Source organism: Candoia aspera, chromosome 16 (genome assembly GCF_035149785.1).
Source record: "Candoia aspera isolate rCanAsp1 chromosome 16, rCanAsp1.hap2, whole genome shotgun sequence".
NCBI classification, from domain to species: domain Eukaryota; kingdom Metazoa; phylum Chordata; class Lepidosauria; order Squamata; family Boidae; genus Candoia; species Candoia aspera.
The window spans coordinates 1,087,463-1,109,015 of record NC_086168.1 but is presented as its reverse complement, the minus strand read 5'-3'; the positions used below and the strand labels follow the sequence as shown (position 1 = coordinate 1,109,015).

The 21,553-nt window shown below is 42.2% G+C and overlaps 1 protein-coding gene across 2 annotated transcripts in view; it reads right to left on the bottom strand.

Moving 5' to 3' along the window:
- The window catches only part of COL5A1 (collagen type V alpha 1 chain), a 234,267-nt gene that overhangs the window by 11,396 nt on the left and 201,318 nt on the right, over positions 1 to 21,553 (bottom strand). Inside the window, exons 47-64 of one of the 2 annotated variants that reach the window (XM_063316318.1) lie at positions 19,937 to 19,990; positions 19,721 to 19,828; positions 19,289 to 19,342; positions 18,553 to 18,660; positions 17,144 to 17,197; positions 16,201 to 16,254; positions 15,103 to 15,156; positions 14,119 to 14,172; positions 13,917 to 14,024; positions 9,571 to 9,624; positions 9,147 to 9,200; positions 8,642 to 8,749; positions 8,415 to 8,468; positions 8,064 to 8,099; positions 6,839 to 6,892; positions 6,476 to 6,734; positions 4,235 to 4,347; positions 157 to 225 (exon numbers count right to left, since the gene is read on the bottom strand). In XM_063316318.1, coding sequence (XP_063172388.1) covers positions 157 to 225; positions 4,235 to 4,347; positions 6,476 to 6,734; positions 6,839 to 6,892; positions 8,064 to 8,099; positions 8,415 to 8,468; positions 8,642 to 8,749; positions 9,147 to 9,200; positions 9,571 to 9,624; positions 13,917 to 14,024; positions 14,119 to 14,172; positions 15,103 to 15,156; positions 16,201 to 16,254; positions 17,144 to 17,197; positions 18,553 to 18,660; positions 19,289 to 19,342; positions 19,721 to 19,828; positions 19,937 to 19,990 — 1,449 coding nt within the window. Of the gene's footprint in view, positions 1 to 156; positions 226 to 283; positions 353 to 4,234; positions 4,348 to 6,475; positions 6,735 to 6,838; positions 6,893 to 8,063; positions 8,100 to 8,414; positions 8,469 to 8,641; positions 8,750 to 9,146; positions 9,201 to 9,570; positions 9,625 to 13,916; positions 14,025 to 14,118; positions 14,173 to 15,102; positions 15,157 to 16,200; positions 16,255 to 17,143; positions 17,198 to 18,552; positions 18,661 to 19,288; positions 19,343 to 19,720; positions 19,829 to 19,936; positions 19,991 to 21,553 lie in introns of both variants that reach the window. The other variant, XM_063316317.1, reaches the window with a different exon arrangement.

The following is a 21,553-nucleotide window of genomic DNA, read 5'->3' as shown; positions in this document are numbered from 1 at the left end:
CCTGCAATTGTTCCTCTGCCATCCTTCAGACCCTTCTAGCGTTGCTCGTTAGTTCAGCATGCAGAGTGAAATCAGTCTGGGGCCAGAAGTGGAAAGCAGACATGGCTGGTGTGCTCCAGATGGAGGGCAGAAGGAGCCAGAAGCTTTACCACTTACCAAAGACCCCCGCTTGTAGCGACTATACCACGTGGCTGGCTGTTCTTTGGGCCAACGGGCCATTTTGCTCTGCAAAATATGAGAGGGGTTAAAGCCAAACAGAAAGCCAAGTGAGGGATCCTCTTACCAGTTTACCGCGCTTGAATTCACTGAACCAGGAGCCTGGGGTTTCCTTTGGCCATGAAGTAATTCTAGCCTGAAAATGGTGGAAGAGGCACGTTGGGGAAGAGAAGAACAGAGACAAGACAAAAAGGAAGAGTTACAGTCTGCAACTAAAGATTCTCACTGAAATCACTTGAGTCTTTGTTTGAAGCAAAACCAAAAACCAACAACACAACTCCTGAAACTTTCTGGGACCCCAAAAGAGCACTTGAAAGAGCACCCCAGAAAGCCCTTCAACTCTCTGTGCCAACCTTCTTTAGGGGGCCAATATTGTTTCCCTGACATGGTGAGGTGGGGGATGGAGGTGGGGAGGAAGCCAAGAGAGACACAGGGTTGCTAAGGTGAGGTTTGAGCTAAAGGACTCTCACCACCACTTTAAAAAAGCCAAAGAAGGACGTTCTGCTTCCAAGGAAAGATTTGATTCTCTGAATGGTTAGCAGTGCTTTCAAATATATTTTCATAATTATGAACTCTCTTTTTCTTTGTTTCATTTCAAGACAATTTAAGATCACCCACTGCCCTATTGGACTTTAGATATGTGAAACTCCCAGGGCTCAATTGAGGAACCTGTGACCCTCCAGATTTTGGACAACTCCCAGTAGCCTCAGCCAGAGGCCAATCAAGGAGAAGTAGTGGAAACTACCTCTGTAATCACAGGAAACATCTGTTTTCTTATGCACTCTTATTTGCCAAGCAATGTTCACGGTTCTGGCATTAAAACTCAACATGGTACATGAATTTTAGGGCAATATTTGAGCCACCAGAAGTTGTTCCATCCAAATTCCATTAGCTCAAGTCAACATGGCCAATGATGAAGGATGATGGAAGTGAAATCTAAAGGTATTTGAGGCCCATCCAATTTTAGGACCTCACTCAGTGCAAGAGGTCTTTACCCTGTTGGCATCATGGCTGAAACCCAACATACCCAACAATTCCAAACAGAGGAAGATTAACACCAATGATCACTGTCCTTCATGCAAGCTAGTCTGCATGATGGATGGTTGTTATCAGTGAATCTCCAAGGAGTTCCAGCTATTGTAGTAGGAGAGCTATGTTAGTCATGGTAGCGAAAAATCAGAAAGTGTCTGGTAGCACCTTTTCAGATTAACACATTTTATTAAAAAAGCATACTTTTTCATGAGCTACATCTGAGGAAGTCAGCTATAGCTCATTAAAGCTGAAGCCTTTTAGGAAAAGGTAGTAATCTGAAAAAGTGATACCAGACTCCTGATTTGAATTCCAAGGATTTCTGGAAAGAGCAGATTGCTTCCCTGTAACTCTGGTTTTTCTTGTTCTTATCTGTACATTCACATGACCCTTTTGCTTTCTTGCTGCAGTTGTGTGTGTTTGCTGCCAAGAATGCAGTGGCAGAAAGGAACACGGGGGATTTGGGAGGCTGAAGTACTTAGAGAGCAAAGCTTCCCCCGGGCCATTCAACCGGAGAGTGTCCTGGAACCTTCCATCAGGCACCCCAGCCCCCTTGGTGGGATGCACACACGCACAGACACAGCCCGGAAGACCTGGTGGGGGTTTGGGGCTGCATCCAAAGATACTATCGCACTATGGTGAGGAGAAGAAGGATGATCTGCTCCTATAAATGTGCCCAGACCGAATAGCTTTCACGAAACGTAGCAAATGTTTTACATTTAAACATGAAAAAGCTGTTTTTAGGACAGTGGACAATTAGGAAAATAAATCTGTCCTGTGAATAAACAGTTTTTAATCACAAGAATAGACAGACACAAGTGTGTGCGCGCGCACACACACACACACACCCTTTGGTCAATAGCTTAAGGAGGTTTAAAGTGGAAAATACGTTTACGGCAATAATGCTTTATGCTCATCGGCGTGGGTGGGAGTCACCCCTGTTGTTAGTCCCACACGGGGCCCTTCTCCCCGCCAGAAGCTTTTGGCTTGACTTCCTGGGAGTTCTTTGTGGTCAAATTGTCACCTGTGTGTGTGTGTGGAGGGGGGGAGGAACAGCAACAAAAGTTCCCCTATTTTCAGTGGGGAACCATTTTACATTGTAACTGTAAAAACACTATTAATATATAGTTAATACTATTAACTATATGAAGAAATTTCTGTTTCACGTTTCAGCCTGTAAAATGAGGTCAAATGTACAAAGAGAAATATTTGTGTCAAAGAGAGTGTACTGGCTGGAAAACTGTGGAAGTCGGTTTTAATCTAAGAAGAGGAGGCCAGACAGACACCTTTGGGCATTTGAAGGCCCCCACAGAGGTCCAGGGTGTCAAAATGCTGGGTGCTCAGTAGGATTTCAGCCTTGCCTCCAAAGAGGTCCCAGTCCTAGGCTTTCAAAATTTGGCTTGATCCAAAGAACGACATAGAGAAAACAAGGGGCTGAATGTGTTTGGGTTGGCTCATTCAGGGGTGTTAAGAATCACTGGGCCTTTCGTAGAGGTTGATACCAGGAGGAGGGTCAAGTTTGCTGGATCTCAATGTGGACAGGAGGAATTTGGAGGAAGTTTTAACACACACAAAGCAGGAGGCACAGCTGTAACTTGTTTTGTCCCAGTGCAAGGTCCTCTGTGAAATTCAGCCTCCAATTCATAGCTTGGGAGCCCTGCTGTACTACACAAAGGGTACAATTACATCCCAAACAGGAAATAATAAATAATTAGCAATTTGCAACTTACAATTTGCTTAGTCCTTTGTTTCCCATTTCTCCCCTTACAAGTTGTAAAACATTTTGTTGTGGTCATATCTTTCTGACTAGCTGAAAGACGATTTTCTTTTGTGAAAAAAAGGTGTTAATCTCCTACACTTCTCCCCAGCCAAAGTTTGGCTCTGATTCATTCATAGTGAGGCAATATTATTCCTTGCCTTCTTCTCTGCTTTCATACCCCCAACTTATCTCCTGAAATCTACACTAATATTTTACATTTTTCTGCAAATTTCTTTATAAGTTATGAACATTTTAAAAAACTAAAGTTGGAATTAAAAAGCATACAGTAGTTTGAAAACCTCTGCACTGATTTCTATACAGTGTCATCCACTAACAACCATCTAGTTTTCCTGGAAATGTCATCTGTCATATTCTGAAGAAAATGCAAAAAAGCAATGGGCACATTTAAAAGGGCAACATTTTAAAGACACGTAGCTCAGCAGCTTCTTCCATCTCTCTTAATTTTGCAATACCTCTACAGCTTCTAATGCTCTAAATTTACTGCAAATTTCATCTTGATCAGATAAAAGCAAAAAATGGGATCTGGTGTTTGTTTCTATTTTTCCTATTCAATGCAAAGGGTGAGTGAACTTCTGACCTGGGGATTTGGACTGGACGGAGCGGGCCATTTGCAGAGCCCTCATTCACACATGCACATGTGAGGTCTGTTAACTCCTGAGCTTCATAGTGGGAGTGAAAGTGTGAACGGACAACAACAGAGAGTACTTTGTTCTCACTCCTAATGCATTTTTTTCCCACTCAGATTGATTCACAGTAGTTTGGTATAGAGGAAATTTTTTGATATATCTGCATGTATAAATCAGCTGAAATGGACATAGCTTCTTTTGCAGCTTATTATCATTGCAAGTTGCTTTCAGAAGTCAATCAATAAACAAGCATTGACAACTGCAGCTTAAAAAAATGAAACGATGTCCAAGGCAGAAGTGAGAAGGTCAAAGAAGAAAAGACATGCTAGAAGCACAGATGGCTTGCAAGGGAGGAAAGGGATGGGAAAGAGAGGGAAAGAGGGAAATCTGCTGTAAACTAGATTTGTTCAATTTCTTTTTCTTTGCTCTTTTTTCCTGCCTTTAATTTCTTTTGCTCACTTCTCAATGTTTTACTGATGAGTATTATGTTGTTGTACAGACAACGGAAATTTGGCAAAATGTCTTCCAACGTGACAGCAAAACAGACATAAAAATTGGGTAAGAAAAAATAGGAGTTACTTACTCCCTCAGACTTTTTATCTGGAAAGATGCAAGTTTCCCCACCAGCAGTAAAATTACAGTAAACTTTGAAGGAATCCCGGGAACAACCTTGATTCGGGTCTACCCAATATTCTCCTAGAGTTGGGAGAGAAACAGAAATTCCATATTTATCATTTATTTATTTGTCAGATTTGTATGCTCACAGGACTCTTGACAGATCACAATATAACGAAATACAATAAAACAGAAGAATAAGGCAAATAAAGCCCAAACATGATGTATGGCATTGGGCCCCAAATGGTCTGGTCCCATCACTGAAAAACAGCGTTTCTGGGTTTCAGCAGTTCTTCCACTTTTGAAATACATGTTATTACCCAATCTACTTTTAAAAACAAATTGAACAATGTTTTCAATTTAATATACAAATATGAAGTATTGCTTCCAATAGAAGAGAATCTCTGTAGCTCAGGGTTGAACTGTATATGTATGTATACAGTTGTATATATGTGTGTATACAGTTGTATGTATTTTTGTTGTTTATTCGTTCAGTTGCTTCCAACTCTTCGTGACTTCATGGACCAGCCCACGCCAGAGCTTCCTGTCGGTCGTCAACACCCCCAGCTCCCCCAGGGACGAGTCTGTCACCTCTAGAATATCATCCATCCACCTTGCCCTTGGTCGGCCCCTCTTCCTTTTGCCCTCCACTCTCCCCAGCATCAGCATCTTCTCCAGGCTGTCCTGTCTTCTCATTATGTGGCCAAAATATTTCAGTTTGGCCTTTAATATCATTCCCTCAAGTGAGCAGTCTGGCTTTATTCCTGGAGGATGGACTGGTTGGATCTTGCAGTCCAAGACACTCTCAGAATTTTCCTCCAACACCACAGTTCCAAAGCATCTATCCTCCTTCTCTCAGCCTTCCTTATGGTCCAGCTCTCGCAGCCATATGTTACTACGGGGAACACCATTGCTTTAACTATGCGGACCTTTGTTGTCAGTGTGATGTCTCTGCTCTTAACTATTTTATCGAGATTGGTCATTGCTCTTCTCCCAAGGGTTGTATGTATACAAGCTACCATATGTAAACAGGCAGCAAATCCCACACTCACTTGCACTGATGATGTTACCTAGAAGGGTAATGAAATGTCTGCAAGCAATAACCAAGTTCAGAGAGCACCAAAATCTCCAAAACCTTGTACAGGTAGGGCAACTCCCCATGCTAATCTGTCACAAACTGTCCATCTCTCACCTGCTCATACTTTCATTGAACTGGAGACATCATATAACTTGGGGTGGTGGGAGAAGGCATGATATGGAGGCAGAGCTGAGGTTATAGTTAAATTTATAGTTAGAAATTTAAACACCTAAATATGTGTTTTATTTATTTATTATTCAAATTTTGCAGCCTGCGGAAGTGGCCACAGTCCTGTTGTTCAGTAAAGTTTCTTTACTAGCCATGTTGAATCTCTGGGAAGGTTCAGTCAAACTGGAGCCACCCAAGGAGTGCCCAATAGCAATACTGGTGGATGCTTTTGGTGTCATGATGCCCCAACATTCAGGGACAAAGAATAATGCTTGCTCCAACTTCCCTATGCAATTCAGAAAACACAAAGATTGCTCATCATCCTACAGGAAGAACCCTCCGGGGTTCTTCCTGTAGGATGATGAGCAATCTTTGTGTTCAGTGAGAACATTGGGGTAATGTTTGTTTGTCCATTTGTTTATTTTAGAAGGCCACCCAACTCGAGATGACTCTGGGTGGCATACAACGTTAAAAGCCACAGAAACCAAAAAAGATAAAAGAACAATGTGTGTTCTGGAAGAAAACTTGCAGCAACATCTAAAGTCTCCAGATCTTAAAAAGGGGTTGCCACCAAGGCCTTAGTAAAAAGTCATGTTTTCAGAGGCTATTTATGTATTTATTTAATTTTATTTGACCTGGGTGCTGCCCGACTCCAGTCGACTCCCGGCGTCTCACAAGCCAGTCAGGGTGGGAGCCATATGGATCTCTGGAATTAAAACCCTAGAGACCATCTGGATTAACTGTGCTTCTAACCCACAATGATATTTACACAACTTTTTAACATTAGATTGATAACATTGGCCTAACCAGTGCTTTTCAGTGAAAGCCAAGTCTGAACAATGGGACAGAATTGGAATGTTTGTGAACATCTGAAACCTGTAAAAAAAGTCAATTGTCCCTTTTTGTTTCCAAACCCAATGGCCCCCCATCCTCTCATAAAGATATTCTGTGGCTGTTGCCTACCGTCTGGGAAATCTGGGTGACAGAGTTGCAGATCCTTGCAAGTACGAGCTGGGTTGTGCTGGGTGCCTAAGGGATGTTTCATCTGCTCAATTTCCAGTTTCAGAGAGTTTAGGGAGCCAAAAATCTCCTCCATGCCATCAGCATAGTCCACATAATTGTCGGAATTGACATCATCCACCAACTGGCTGGCATCAATGTTTCTCCGGGTCCGCTTGGAGGACTGGATTGGAAGGGGTTGGATTACTTCTCCTGGAGGACCCTGGATGATGGAAGAAGAACAGGAACATGGCTTGAGTGATGCCACACAAGAGAAGCAGACTCAAATTTGTAACAATCTGGGAAATGTCTTAGCACAGCACTTACAGGTGGTCCTGGCAGGCCAGGATGACCAGTTTCGCCCTTTGGACCTGTTGGTCCCTGGAAAGGAAGATAAGCAGAAAAGAAACTGCCAGTTAAGGAGGTGCCAAAGCATAACTGCAACTCACAAGAGCCCTTTAAAAAAGCCACGCTGTCCATGCAGTGGCAAAAGCTCACAGAAGAGTTCAAAAGGAGAACTGAAAAGATCCAGGAAGTTCTGGTCCATCCCAGAAATGCTCCTGACAATACAATGAGATGAAATTACTTTCACGCACTCATATTGAGACGGTGGGGAAAGATGAGGTCAAAAGGAGACCATGGGGCCAAAGTTTGTGCTGGTAGGATCCAAGCAGAGGATGAAATAACCCCCCCCCCCCCATCAATACCTTTATCCACCCTGGTCAAACTCAGACCTGATAAGTCCCAGATTCCTCAGACTTGCTTCTTGGGCCAACACCCCTTCCACTTTTTCTTCTTGAAACTCAAATGGAAATTGTAATGTGAGAATTACAACCTGCAGGGCCTCTGGACATCCATGTGGAACAGTCTCCTGTTTTATCTTGACTTTAGCTCAGTTCCTCCCAACCCCTAATTTTTTCTTGGTTCAGGGTGGGGCATCCAACTCCCCCTTTACACCTCTGCATTCACATCTGTGGAGCAGTGGGTAAAGGGTTAAACATGGGCTACAGCCCTCAATCAGATCACAGTCATGGAAAAGTCTCCATGGGAGAGCAAATAGGTACTCACACTGTCACCTGTTATTTTTCTCCAAAGTAAAGGGGGTAATCATAGGAGGAAGAGATGCAGAAGGACAGTTACCCCTGTACTGCCTGCTCAGAGCCACTCTCACAACCCCCTTTTACAAGTGTGGCATCTCCAGTCGGGCTCTGATGGAGCACCACCTATCATCTGCCACGGTGTGCCATATTAGTGCTACTTTTTCTTTCTCCGCTGAGAATGAAGAAGATTCAGGATAGCAACAGGAATGTTAATGCCTTCTTTTGTACCTCTAGGGGATGATATCTTGACCACAGTCATGTCATCTTAGAGTAATAAAATGAGCACTATCTTGAAGGGATTGATGGGAGGGATAAAGAGAAGGAAAAGGAGAGAGGCTGGAAAGATAGGAAAGAGACTAAGAGCTTCTCCCCACCACCATGTGGACTGCAATATTATTATTAATACTAGTAAAGCAATTTCCTATTTTAGTAGATTTGATACTTGTACTTACAGAAGATCCTTTAGCACCTTTTGGACCAGGGGGGCCCTAATTGAAAGGAAGAAGAGCCAATCCAACAGTTAGCAAACAGTCCATTAAAATAATTAAATAACACATACCTGATGTCAGTGCTGATTAACAGAACAAAGATTGTCACAAGTTCTACACTATGTTCAGCATCTCAGCCTGAACCTGAAACAGCAGCTCCTTCACATTTTGTATACTCAGAATTCTTACTATTTTTCAGGGTAGACATATATATCTTTCTGAAATTATTCAAATGCCAAATTATGTTCTGTTATATGTGGCAAAAACACCTGTGGACATTTGGTGGACCCAAGTCTCGGTCTCTTTGCTACTCACCGGCAGCCCTGGAGGACCAGGAGGGCCAAGTGGACCAGAGGGACCTGGAATACCCTTGGAGAAGGACACAAAGAAGAAAATAGATGTTTGCAATGCACTCTTAACCAGAAACTGGAGGAGTTCTTCCCACTTTGGAAGCTTATGCCCCATCCCCACCTGGTGCAGGATAAAGATTCGGCAGTCAACAATAACCAAGGAATTTTGCAAAGATGCTCTCAGTGGCCTACCTGTTCTCCTTTAGGCCCTGATCCTCCTTGAGGTCCTGGCAGTCCTCGATCTCCCTTTTCTCCTTGCTCACCAGGAGGCCCAATTAGACCAATCAGTCCAGGATGACCCTAAAAAAGTCAAGGGCCACATTTCAAAAGCTCTATGCGTCAAAATAAGAGAAGCCAAACAGAAAACAGTCACATACATCACTTTAAAGAGACAAGGGGGATTTTAACTTTCAGTTGCATGCAGAATGTAAAACAGTGAGCCTGCATGAGCCACTACTTAGGTGGTTGCTGAACTTGCATGCCAGATGCAAAATGCACAGCCTAACGGTTTCTCAGGGTGTAACTGAGAATTGCAATTTTCAGCCTGGCTCCAGGATCTCTCTCTCCAGGTCTGGAAGTTATCTCAATTGATTTAACCTGAAGAGTTAAGGTACCTGTTCAAATTCACATGCCTGTTTGGAGGTCAACTTTTGCATTGGTTCTGAAGCACACACATACCTTAATGCTGAAAACTCACCTTTTCTCCCTTTGGACCTGAATCACCTTTCAGGCCAGGTAAACCAGGTGGACCCTTTGGAGAGAACAACAATATATATACTAAAAATCAGTAGCATTGCTCAGTCACTTTATTTTAGATTTATGGGAGCTCAAAGAAATTTGGGAAAGGAAATTTGAATTTAGACTGGCATTCCATTGTTAACACATTTCCAATTTTTGAGTCTTAGCTTTTCAACCTCTTTTGTGAGGGTGAGGATAGTCAGCCAAGATGCCCTTTGGATGAAGAAGACTGCCCTGGATCTTGGGCTGCCGTTCCCCACTGAGAGGCAGATCTTCTCGCTTGAACCAGGACAACTGAAGGAGGGCAGGGGGATGGGATGTGGCTGACCTTTGCTCTCAGCCTCAATGCAGGTAAAGAGCAATTCCTGAAACTTCAGACATACCATTGGGCCAGGAGGTCCATCTGGGCCTGGAGAACCTGGAAGCCCTTGCTCACCCTATAAAACAATGGATATATTTAGCTATTATTGTATACTCTGTGTTAGTAATACAATAGTAACTAATGTGGGAGATACTAATATATCTCCTACATTATAGAAGAATCAGCCAAGGTTATGAGAGCCTTTCAAGGCATGGACAGTGACAGTTTTATATTACATTTCTATCCCACGTGTTTGTTTCAAAGAGGTATGTAATAATAATAATTGTGATTGATAAACAGTTTGTTATACCTGTAAATTCCCCAACATTCCTTGGAATTGATGCAATTCTCTTCTTGTTACAGTTTTATGCACTGTCCCAGCTAAGCTCAATGTCATTTCACACCGTGCAAAGACTGTCTGCACACTTCCTTTATTTGGGAGGAAGTCAGCTCTTTGAGGTACCAAGGGCATGCCAGAGCAGCAGCAGGATGCTACTACTCTTCAACCTAAAAGTACTATTGACCACATGTAAAATCTAAATGTGTAACTAAGGATAAAGTAGTTGGATTGATATGATAGGTAAATACCTGCAGGGGTCACTGCTTTCCCCTAGTCCAGACTAGGTAAAGGTAAAGGTTTTCCTTGACATTAAGTCCAGTCGTGTCCGACTCTAGGGGGCGGTGCTCATCTCCGTTTCAAAGCCAAAGAGCCAGCATTTGTCCGTAGACACTTCCTCCGCGGTCATGTGGCCGGCATGACTAAACAGAACGCCGTTACCTGCCCGCCGAAGCGGTACCTATTAATCTACTCACATTGGCATGTTTTCAAACTGCTAGGTTGGCAGGAGCTGGGACTAGCAACGGGAGCTCACCCTGTCCTCATGCGGATTCGAACCGCCGACCTTCCGATTGGCAAGCTCAGCAGCTCAGCGGTTTAATCCACAGCGCCACCGCGTCCAGACTACCTAGAGTAATATTGCTGGGTTGGAGGCCAGACCACCCTTACCTCCACTAGGGGGTAGAAATTTACAGGACTGACAAAATTCTGATTTCTTTCCCAAGCAATTGGAGGGCAATCTGCTTATTGGGATTTGCCCTCAAAAATCCATCTAGAATTTGCTGCAGTAGCAGACTCTGCAAATGGTGTCACAGACCCTATTACTTGGAGCTTTTCTGGAAGTCAGCCTTCAAAAATTCCATCTGCTAGAATTTGCTGCAGTAGCACACTCTACCAATGGAGTCACAGACCCTATTACAGTGGCTGGATTATTTCTGGAGGCCAACAAAATAAAAAGTATTACTGAAGGACTCTGCAATATAACAGTGTATGGTCAGAGGGCAAGGAAGAAAGGCATCAAGAGAACAAGGCATCTCCTCTCATGGCTTTCCAGGATCTGGCACAGAGTTCCTCTGACTGATGACTGACATCAGAGGCAAAAAAAAAAAATCCCTTCTGAAGTTTCTTATGGTCCACTGGAACACCATGGGATTTATATCTTCTAATCTACAGTTTTTTGGTTTGATTAATTTGGTTAATTTGTGGTAACATCTGAACTTCTTGCAAGTGTTTACTTCTCAAAGAGATCCAGATTCCTTTTCTATCAACACTGCCTTTCTGCTCTCTATGCAAACTACTGAGAAGTTTTTTCCCCTTTCGCTTCAACCAACTGGTCAGTTTTGACCCATACAAGTGAACCATGATGTCTTGATTTTTAGTTTATTAAGTGATTTGGAACAAAATCTACTCAATCACACAGCTATGTGATGTCTTGACAAATGCCTTTGGTCAAATCTCTAGGGAAGGCTGCTCTCAGTCAGTGGCTCCACCTTAATAAGATTAACATCCATCACAACAATCCACACTAGTGGCACCTTTAAAGTCAACATAGACATGCTGGCCTATGCTTTCATGGACTAAACTAATTAATTTCACATGAATATTTGTCTTCAGTTGTCATATCTGTATCCATTATAAAAACCATGACAGCTTCATACTATCTGATAGAGGATAGAAGGTAACTCAGCCTGACATCATAACCCTAACTCTACATATGTGGGAATTGGTGCTCTTAGAAGGAACAGGGAAGTGCTTGTCCAAGGTCTTGGGCCTTCCAGTCCCAAGATTCTCATGTCAAGGTCTTTGGCACCAAATCTAGTTCTGGGATACCATTTCTAATACTTCTGCATTTGATGTTGCATGATTCCAAGTTCCACTGAAGAACACCAGTCAGTTTGCTTCATGGGAAAGGATTTTGTTGGCCTTTTGTTTGTAGCACACTGAATTTTTTGATTCCCTTGAAAATGTTGGAAATGAGGTTCATCATTCAGAATTGGATCTGCTGGAGCAGATGGCAAGTTTGTCACTAACTCTACTTGAGCTTGCAAACCTCTGTTGATTCACTGAATGAGTTAGTTAAGATTGGCTGTGATGTAAAGGCCAAAAAATTTTGGGACCAAATATGTGCTAATATTCAAAAGATCCTTAACATGGACTTGCAAAAAAAACCCAACAGAACTGTTTCTGTTGGGTCTAATGTATTTGATTACAGCAGCAAGATTTTTATATGCGCGGAGATGGAAAGGTCCACAAATACAGTACCTACAGCGGAAGACTGGATTATCAAACCGATGGAGCTGTTCCTGGATTTGTCTTTACTTGGCAACCACTTTTAGACTACTTGCTTGTGTCAGAAAAAAATGAAGTTTTGATTTTGGGTTTTAATGATTAAATGATTTGATATGATAGAAATAATGTTACTAAGGTTTAACTAATTGTAAGAGATTATATTTGTAAATATATTCATATCTGTACTGGAGATGGTTGGAAGTCACTTTCTGTTCCCTGTCTGTTCTGCACTTTTTTATTTTTTATTTTTTTCTTTAGTTCTGTACTCTATCTTTTCTATACTCGATCTTTTGTATTTTTACTATATTCTGAAAATTAATAAAGTTCTTTATAAGAAAAAGGATTGGCTGTGATGCACATTTCTTTGTGGTGAATTAAAAAAAAACCTTGTTTGCCTCCAGATATGGGATAATCCTGTCTATTGTAATCCATCTGTGGAGAACAGTTTAGTAGGTCTCACTGAATAAATATTCCAAATCTGCATCCAAGTATTTCTACTTTCATTTCTACTTTCACTGACTTGGATTCAGCAGAAGCAACTGATTGGCCAGGCCACAATAGTTTCTGTAGGGGCTCAGAACATGGGCATGTTTTAAATCCCTTAGCAGAAAACTCAATATTAACAGTGCTATCAGTGAATAGAATGGCTGGATTATCCTTTAGTCCACTCTTTAGGTGTTTCAAAATCTATTCAGGTGTTTTAGTTATACAGCTACAATTTGAAAGAGTGGATAGTGGAAGTTGCATATCTTACATAACTTCATCCATATATTGGGAATCATATGCATAGAGATATGCACATTGCTTCCCAACCCTTTGATGCAGATTCATGCAAGCTGTGATGGACCCCTCTTCCTTCCTACGTTTTTCCCTCTAGTACTCCGGCACCTCATCAGTTTTGCAGGAGTCTTCAAAGACTAATGTGCAGCAAACTCCCTTCTCTAGATGTAACATATGGCCAGTGGGAGAAGGGGATGTAACAAGAGGGGCAGAACCAATGGGAGTGTCTTGTCTCTTTCCTGACATGACAGGTTGGAACATTCAAATTGGAGCAAAAGTTGGAAGGACAACCTCAGTGAGCAGTGGCCCCAAAAAACAGGGGTAGGGAGGGGAAAGAAATCTGTTATTTTTGAGTGTGGAATTTGTTTTTTTTTCTCTTTAGGAAAGAAATAAAAACAAATTCTACACTCAAAAATTCCCCACTCAGGGTGGGGATCAAAACCAACCATAAAGATAACAGGAGATTTTGACGGGTGAGGAGTGCTCAACCTATGTTAATGTCCTCCGGCAAAATGTTCACCAATCAGCTTATCCCTACCACCAGGGAGATTGTTTCTATGAACGTAAAACACTGAGCTAGTCTGCAGATAAGGGGAAATGCAGAGTTCTAGGATAGTCACTGAAAAATGAAGTCAAGGAAATTCCAACATAGAATCTGGATCACCAATCTAACTACTGCCTTCCCTCTTTCTGTAGAGGGAATAGGAAAAGGCCGTGAAGGATGGGATGAAGAACCACTACCAAGGCAATGATCAAACAGCATGGCTTGAGCCCATTCCAAGAAGCTAATTTGAGTAAAAAGTGAGGGAGGTCTGCACATTCAGACTTGCAAGGTTCTGTTACTACAGCTGTTACAATAAAAGTAGCCCTGACTTATATGGTATTGGTTTCTTAGTCTGGTCTATCTAACAGGGACAACACTGTCCTAGAAATGAAGTTGATCTTGGTTGGCCAATACTCACCACTGGGCCAGGTATTCCCCGAAGCCCATCAGGACCTGGCTTTCCTGGAGGTCCCTGAGGACCAACAGGACCTGTTTTCCCAGGAGGGCCTTCCAAACCTGCTTCACCCTGAAGAGAAGAAGCAAAATGCATAGGAAGTTACAAGGAGAACATGGCCTAAACCTGAAATATTGCTTTGTCCAGTAGCATCTCAGTGTTTTACCTTGGCACCTTTCTCTCCTTGACGGCCTTCAGGTCCTGCTGGTCCAGGCGGCCCCTAAAGAAGTTGGGAGAAATGCAGTGCAGTTAGATTAAATACAGGTGGGTGTAGCAGCTTCTCCTCTTATGAGCCTCCTGATCTAACAACAGCTCAACCAAAGGAAACCTGGGTGAGGACTCTGCAGCCCCAACACTGATCTCCAGCACCCAAGAGTTTGGCTCTTCAGATGTTTGGTCTTTTTTTTTTTTAAACTCATTTTATCATTTAAGATTATTTTTTATCCAACATTTTTGTTGTTAAAACAATCCTTTAAATAAATATCAGGGGTTGACTGATACAACATTTTTGACAAATAACAAATCCATAATTGCTTTTGCTTCTTTATCTGTTTTGCTTGCATCTAACTTTCCTCTCAAGTGGAAATAAGTTCCAGACTAAGCAACAGATGATTTTTATTCAAAGATATTAGAACAATTATAATCTTGATTCTTAAAATGGTATCTATGGGGTGACTGGAATCTGGCTGGAGGAGAACCAGAACAATCTGAAGGACCACATCTGGTTATGTGGTGGTGATATCATTTCTCCAAAGCATCTGATAAATGTTCTTATCTTTGCTTTCCTGTCTTTCAAATGGGATGCAGACTAACATGATTTATCTTGTTATGGCAGGAAAGATAATCTTTTGTCTCCTTTTTAAGCTAACAACAACATAGAATCTGCCTTTATTTACATCAAGATTTCTAAGTATGTCAGAAATTTGTTGTTATGGTGATATGTCATATTTTCAATAACTGACATCTCTGATGTCCCTGCAACTGTTTTTTTTTTTTTTTTGCAGATTTTCAGAACTTGGTCTCCATCATCATGATACCCATCTATTCAATAAAAAACAAGCTCCACAGTGCCTCTTTACTGTTGAGGTCAATAACGTTTTCTGAGAAGTCTGGCTAGAAGTTATTAGATGCAAATGAAAAGGCAACTTACTCTCTTCCCTGGTGGGCCTGAAGGGCCTGGCTCTCCTGTTGGACCAGGGGAACCCTGAAAACAAAAGGAAAAAAAAACATGCTTATTCTTAATGCTCTAATACGACAACAAGCAGGATAGGCTAAACCCTGATTTGATCATTTAGACCAGCCTTTCTCAGCCTTTTGACCCTTTGAAATATTTTTCAGGCCTTGGGGAACCCCTGCACATTCAGGCTCAAATATAGGCCTGAAGTTGCAAAATTATTTTATTTGTTTCAGGTGTAGATATATAACAGTGTTCTTAAACTAAAAATAAAGAATGAAACTTACCTCTTTAATGTGAAGTTGCCTGAATTTGAAATAATTTTTTAAATAAATTGTGATCTCCCAGGGAACCCCTAGTGAACCCTGGTTGAGAAACCCTGATTTAGACAAAGGAAGGGCTTTGCCACTAAGTTTGGAAAGAAGATGATCTCTCACTCTTAACTCACCTATGAGGACCTTATTTGCATCTGGTCCCTCTATGAAATGTCAAACCCTAAGCCTAATCTTAACCCAATTCAGTCCTATGCAGTTTTTCCCAGCCTGATAACCCTAAAACAGGAAGCCCAGGTTCTGGAGGTTTTGGGGTCATCACAAGCTCAAAGGAGCATCCTTAAAATCTTCCCACCTTATACTCCCCATATCATCTTACCCATTCAACTCATCCCAGTATATGTCTCTAACTGGTTATCTAGGGGTGAGTTGCACTGGAAATTTACTGTTTCCAGGCTTGCGGAAACAAACACAGCTGTGCCAAAGTGACTTCTGCAGAGAAGCACCAGGAGTACCAGCTAGGGCATTTTTTTTTTTAAGAAAAGGGTGCTTGGTATTGGGGTAGACTTTCCTCAAAATGAAGGCTTCCAGCTGACACATTCAGGAAACAGTAGTACTCCTTGACTCCTGGTTCTGACTAATGGCTTAACACCTCTGGTCTCCACTAGTCCTTTGGTTCCTCTTGATAGCCATCTATATTCAGCCACTAACTCATCCGTATTATATTTCTGGTACTAAACAAAGAGATGCATCTTTTGCTTCTAATAAATAAATGCAATCTGCATCTAGCCAGGGTACTCACAGTTTGGCCAGGTTCACCATCATCTCCTTTATCACCTGTTGGACCATCCTGACCCTAGAAGAAAATAGAAAAGGAATTACCTTCCCCCTACTATTTCATGACTTTTGAAGACCACATTCCTGAAGAATTTCCTAATAAAATGGAAGTTATTAATGGCTAAATGCAAGAGGTGATAGAAAAACTGAAGGCATCTTATATATAATTTATTACACTATACTAGTTTTTTGTGGCTTTCAGTCAGTGTTGACCCCTGGTGACTGCCTGGACTAGGCCCTGCAATTTTCTTGACAAGATTTCAGAAGTGGCTTGCCCTGGCCTCCTTCCTAGGGCTGAGAGAGAGGGACTGGCCCAAGTCACCCCGCTGGCCTCATGCCTAAAGTGGGACTGGAGCTCATGATCTCCCAGTTTCTAGCCTGGTGCCTTAACCACTACACCAAACTTGTTCTCATAATTAAACAGAACATAATGAATATATTCATATTTTCAGCAAAATGTGGAGCACATGGGTATTATCTCTACATGGGTTCATCGTAAGCTCAAGATTTCAAGAAGTCAAATTTTCCCCCTTTATTAAATGTTTCTAACATTCAGTAATCTCAAATAAAAATAAAACCATCATAAAGAGAAGAATAGACATGCTAGATGATGATGATGATGATGATGATGATGAATGATGATGACTGAACTATTTGCTTGTAAGAAAATTAATAGGCCACTAATGGAAACTATACAAAAGTGAAAAACCTACATGTGTCCCTTAGAAGTATATTGGAAATCTTAAGGGGAGATACAACATTTTAAATGTACAAATTCCTTATTTCAATCCAAACTGAAATGTTTCCCAAAGATCTGGAGAGCAGCTTCCTGGGATTTTCTTCTACGGAAAACTCTTAGACATATTAGAGAAAAAAACAATCTCACTGTTTTCCATCTTGGTACTTACAGCTGGACCAGGTTCACCTGGAGGACCTGGATCACCCGGAAAGCCAACCGGACCCTGAAAATGTGTGGAAAGGAAGAGCATGATTTTATTTCTATGGAATCTATCTAGCAGAATAAAGAAATGAACAACAATTTTGGCAACACACTGACCATGATAAGGGGGCACTAGAAAATCCATCTCCATGAAATGGAGCAACTCCATGATCTCAGGGACAATATTGGGAGGGGAGTTTGAAAGCCAAGTCCACTCAGAAGTTTATTCAAGAAAAAGAGAGGAACAAAACAAGCCCCAGTTTTCTGAACAGCTCCAGGAAATGAAGTGCAAGAAGAAATGCCTGGAGCCTCACTGGAGGAAGATGACAAGTGAATCCAGTCAAGCACAAGTAAGAACCCATATCAGGGATTACATCAGGGCAACAAAACGTTTTTCCACACTTTTTGCATCTGCCAGTAGCCACTCAATGGCCGTGTTCAAGGTGACCTGGTCCTTGCTGGGGAGGAACGAGCCTCAGGACCATCTGCAGATCAACTGTGGGGAATATCCTTGTATTTGTCTGATAGTCTCTCAGATTTGCTCAGACTGGATGGGCCAAGTTGAGGCCCCTGAGGCAAAGCCCTGTATATCTGGAGTGAGTATGATTCTGTGACTCTTAGAGAAGTGGACAGAGTCCTCTAGTCTATTAGCTTGGTCACCTGCTTGTTAGATCCAGGTCCCTCTTGGATGGTTAAAGCCACCCAGGAGGTGATCTGTGGTTGAGTCCAGTGGTGGCATCAGCTTCCTTGAGGGAGGGAGTGGTCCCCTCTATCTTGAAGGAGCTACATGTAGTGCACCCTCTCCTCAAGAAGACATCACTGGACCCAATCATCCTGGCCAATTATCATCCAGTCTCTAATCTTCCTGCACAGTTTTATGTGGCTTCCATCCAGGAATTGTTGAAGACTTGGTTGTTCACCCAGGCTTTGGGGACAGAGTGATTGTGGAGCCCCCTTTCTGGTTTTGTTTTGTTTTGCTTTGTTTCTGAATTTTACTCTTCTGGTTTATTGGATTTTCCTTTTAATGAATTGGTTTTTAGTTGTAAACTGCTCAGAATTGGGCAGCCTATTTTAAATAAATAAACAAATAAACCTGGGCCCAAGGAAGCAAGTTCCAGTTCTTCCCCCTACCCACAAGGAACCTGGGCTCCCCTTCCCCTATAGCCTGCCCCAAAAGTCTTTTTAAAGAAGTGTTTAAGAGCCAAGCACATGCACATGGAATTCTCAGGTAACAGGAAAGAAGCAAAGAACAAAGGCCATCAACTCTCTGGAAGAAGCTGGCAGCCCAGTATAGAGAACAGTGAGGAAAGGGTACATCACAAGGGGGCATTCTCCCTACCAGGACTGGCCTTGGAAATACAGATGGGAGTTACTTACCGGGCTACCTTTGGGACCATCATCTCCTGGGGGACCTTTTGGGCCTGGGGGGCCAGCAGACCCAGAGGGGCCTGCTTCACCTTTTTCCCCTCTCTCTCCTTTAGGACCCTGTCAGAGGAAGATGAGAACCCTTATTAGCAGGTTTGATTTGCCCCAGCAACAGATTAGGTAGAGGGGACCAAAGCTGATTTTGGTCCAATCAGCACATAGAGGAAATCAAAAGATGAGCAGCATTTCCAATTATTCTCTGATGCTCAATCAGTCCCACACCAAGGCACAGATGTCTCCTCCACTGCTGTGTCTCCATGACATAGAGAGCTCACTTGCTACACTGGAATGTCATGGGTTGTGTTGTCTAACTAGATTAAGCAGCTAGTTTCTGTGGGACTGGGTTTCAGTTTCAAGTAGGAAATTGGTCAAACAGATTGGACTTCCCAAGAGATAAGTTAATGGGTGAATTATTCCATACTCAGAAGAATCAAGGGTCTGAAAGATGGCTGAGGTGGGAACAAGCACAACATTGGTTGAAAATCATCTTGTCAATCCATCTTGTAGAACATTGCTACAGAAGACATTATTTGTGGGTCTGTCAGAAAAGGGACAGAACTGGAAATGGTGTTATGAACTCCACGTTGAAAATCTCTGCTTGATGCTTTGTAATCATTTCTCAGCACCAATCTCATTCTATTTCATCTCAATTCCAGAAAGACACCTCCTGAAAGGTTTCAAATCTTACTGGTGGTCCAGAGTCTCCAGGCAGGCCAGGCTCTCCTGCTTCTCCAGGTTCTCCCTGCAAAAAGTGAGAGAAATTGTGTGCTATGGGGAGGGTGTGGGCAAGCCCCTTTCCTCTCAGCTCTAGGGATTCTTTGGACTGACAGCTGAAGAAGCTCAGAGTGGTGGGACCTTTCTCTAGGTGGTCTTACAACTTCTCCAACCACCAATCTGGAGGTTGGTCAAGCTGCTCTTCATTTGTACCCCTGAGAGGTAGCAGGAGAGCTTTCCAAAGTAATTTGGCAGGTAGCACCCTGATTAGATCTTCTTAAAGCCAGTTGAGCCTTTCAGCCAGAGGCCTCTCCCCCAACTGGATCTTGCTGACACCCTTTCTTAACTGCAGCATTTTAATGCTGTGTCTTCCCCTTCCAATATCCCCCCAGCAAAATGGTATTACCTTTTCACCAACAGCTCCAGGATTTCCAATTCCACCTGCTGGACCTTGTGGCCCATCAGCTCCAGGGGGTCCTCCTGGACCTCTGGGTCCAGGAGGACCTGGAGGACCCTGGGAAAGGGAGAGATAAGATGCTTTCAGTTGATGGAAAGACAAAGTTTTTGATCAAAACATACATAGTAACATTAACATTTGAGGGAAAATAATATGCGTTATTACCATTTGACCAACATCTCCAGTTTCCCCCTTTTCACCTGGAGGTCCAGGTAAGCCCTGTTGAAAGAATTAGAAAGGGTTTTTTTTTTCCCTCCAGGTTTTGTGAAGATAAAACATTTGACTTGAAGAGATAAAGTGAAGATAAGCTTGCATTTGCAAACAGATCCCACAACTGGCCAGAGCCCAATATAAACCCAGCATAAACTGTGGAAAGCTCTAATTGAGGAAACCCAAATGAAACCACTACATCTGCAGAATGAAGAGGCTCCTATCTTAGCTCATCCTTTTGTGACCTGGTTCACCCATAACACTGAGCTAAAGCTTGCCTTATTAAGCTTTGTAGAATAAGCCACAATTGACTGTCATGGTCAACCACAAACACCATGGTTATGTTCATGCCACACATCTTGCAAAACCAAACAACCCGTATGATTTGAGAACCCAACTGACACAACCAGCCACAAACAAGAGATCTCTGCTGTTGACAGGCAGGATGATGAGCAAGTGTTGGTACTAATCAGCTGTCCAATGACACCAATGATGCCTACTTCCTCACCTTGCTAAAAGATAGACCAATGGCAGCTGGCAATCACCCTTCTGTGATTTCTGATGGCCAAAGATTCTACTGGAACCTCTATGGTTGAGGATGTCCTCCAGTTCATTGCCTGTGCCAGCTTTGTGGAAAGGCATCCTTCTAAAGGGCATGGGAGTGAAGGGCTTGGCCTTGGTTTGCTATAAGATGTTGCTTTCACATTTATTCCTTTAAACTTTCCCACCTTTTTCCAATGCTACATTTGATTTTAGCTAAAAGGCTGAAAAAGAATCCCCCTTATAATGTTGCCAAATTCTGTTTACTAGCTGGCAAGAACTGGCAGGACCTTGCTAGGAACAGTTAGATTTGAATATATTTTAAATTCACCTTTATTTGCTTGATTCTACTTTTAACCATACTTTATCTCATTAATCTTATTTTATTAATCTTATTTTGCTACATTACTCTAGCCTGGTCAATGACCAAAATAAAGTACTTTGACAAATATTTACATTTTGCAAATATTTCACACATTTTCAAACAACAATAACAATATCTTAAGCTTGTATGCTGCTTGACTCTCAATGACTGGGTGGCTCACAACAATCAAACAAAGAAATTACAATAAAATCAGTAAAACATAAAAAACAAAGATAAAAAATAAAAGATGGCATGTGATGGAGCGATGGGTTTCCTCTCCCTTGCCAAAGGCCTGGGTGAAGAGTCAGGTCTTCATGGCTCTTCTAAACAACAGCAAAGTGGGTGCCATCTGGATCTTGGTGGAATCTCATTCCAGAGGGCATTTCACACATTTTGCAAATATTTCACACATTCCCTACCACCACCAATTCAACAAACATTCCAAGCATAGCACTTTTAGACTTTACAGTCCTATAATCAAGCCGAATGAATTTAGGGTAGTGCAAAGATACAGAGTGGAAGCAAACAAAAAACAAGGAATTGCAAGTGAAGAAGCCATGTGATATCCAGATCAACAGGCAATCCTTACTTCTCTGTTTTTCTGTTTTGGCTAGAACCATCCAGTGCTGTAAATGCTGAATCAATACCAGGCCCCTAGATCCAATTTA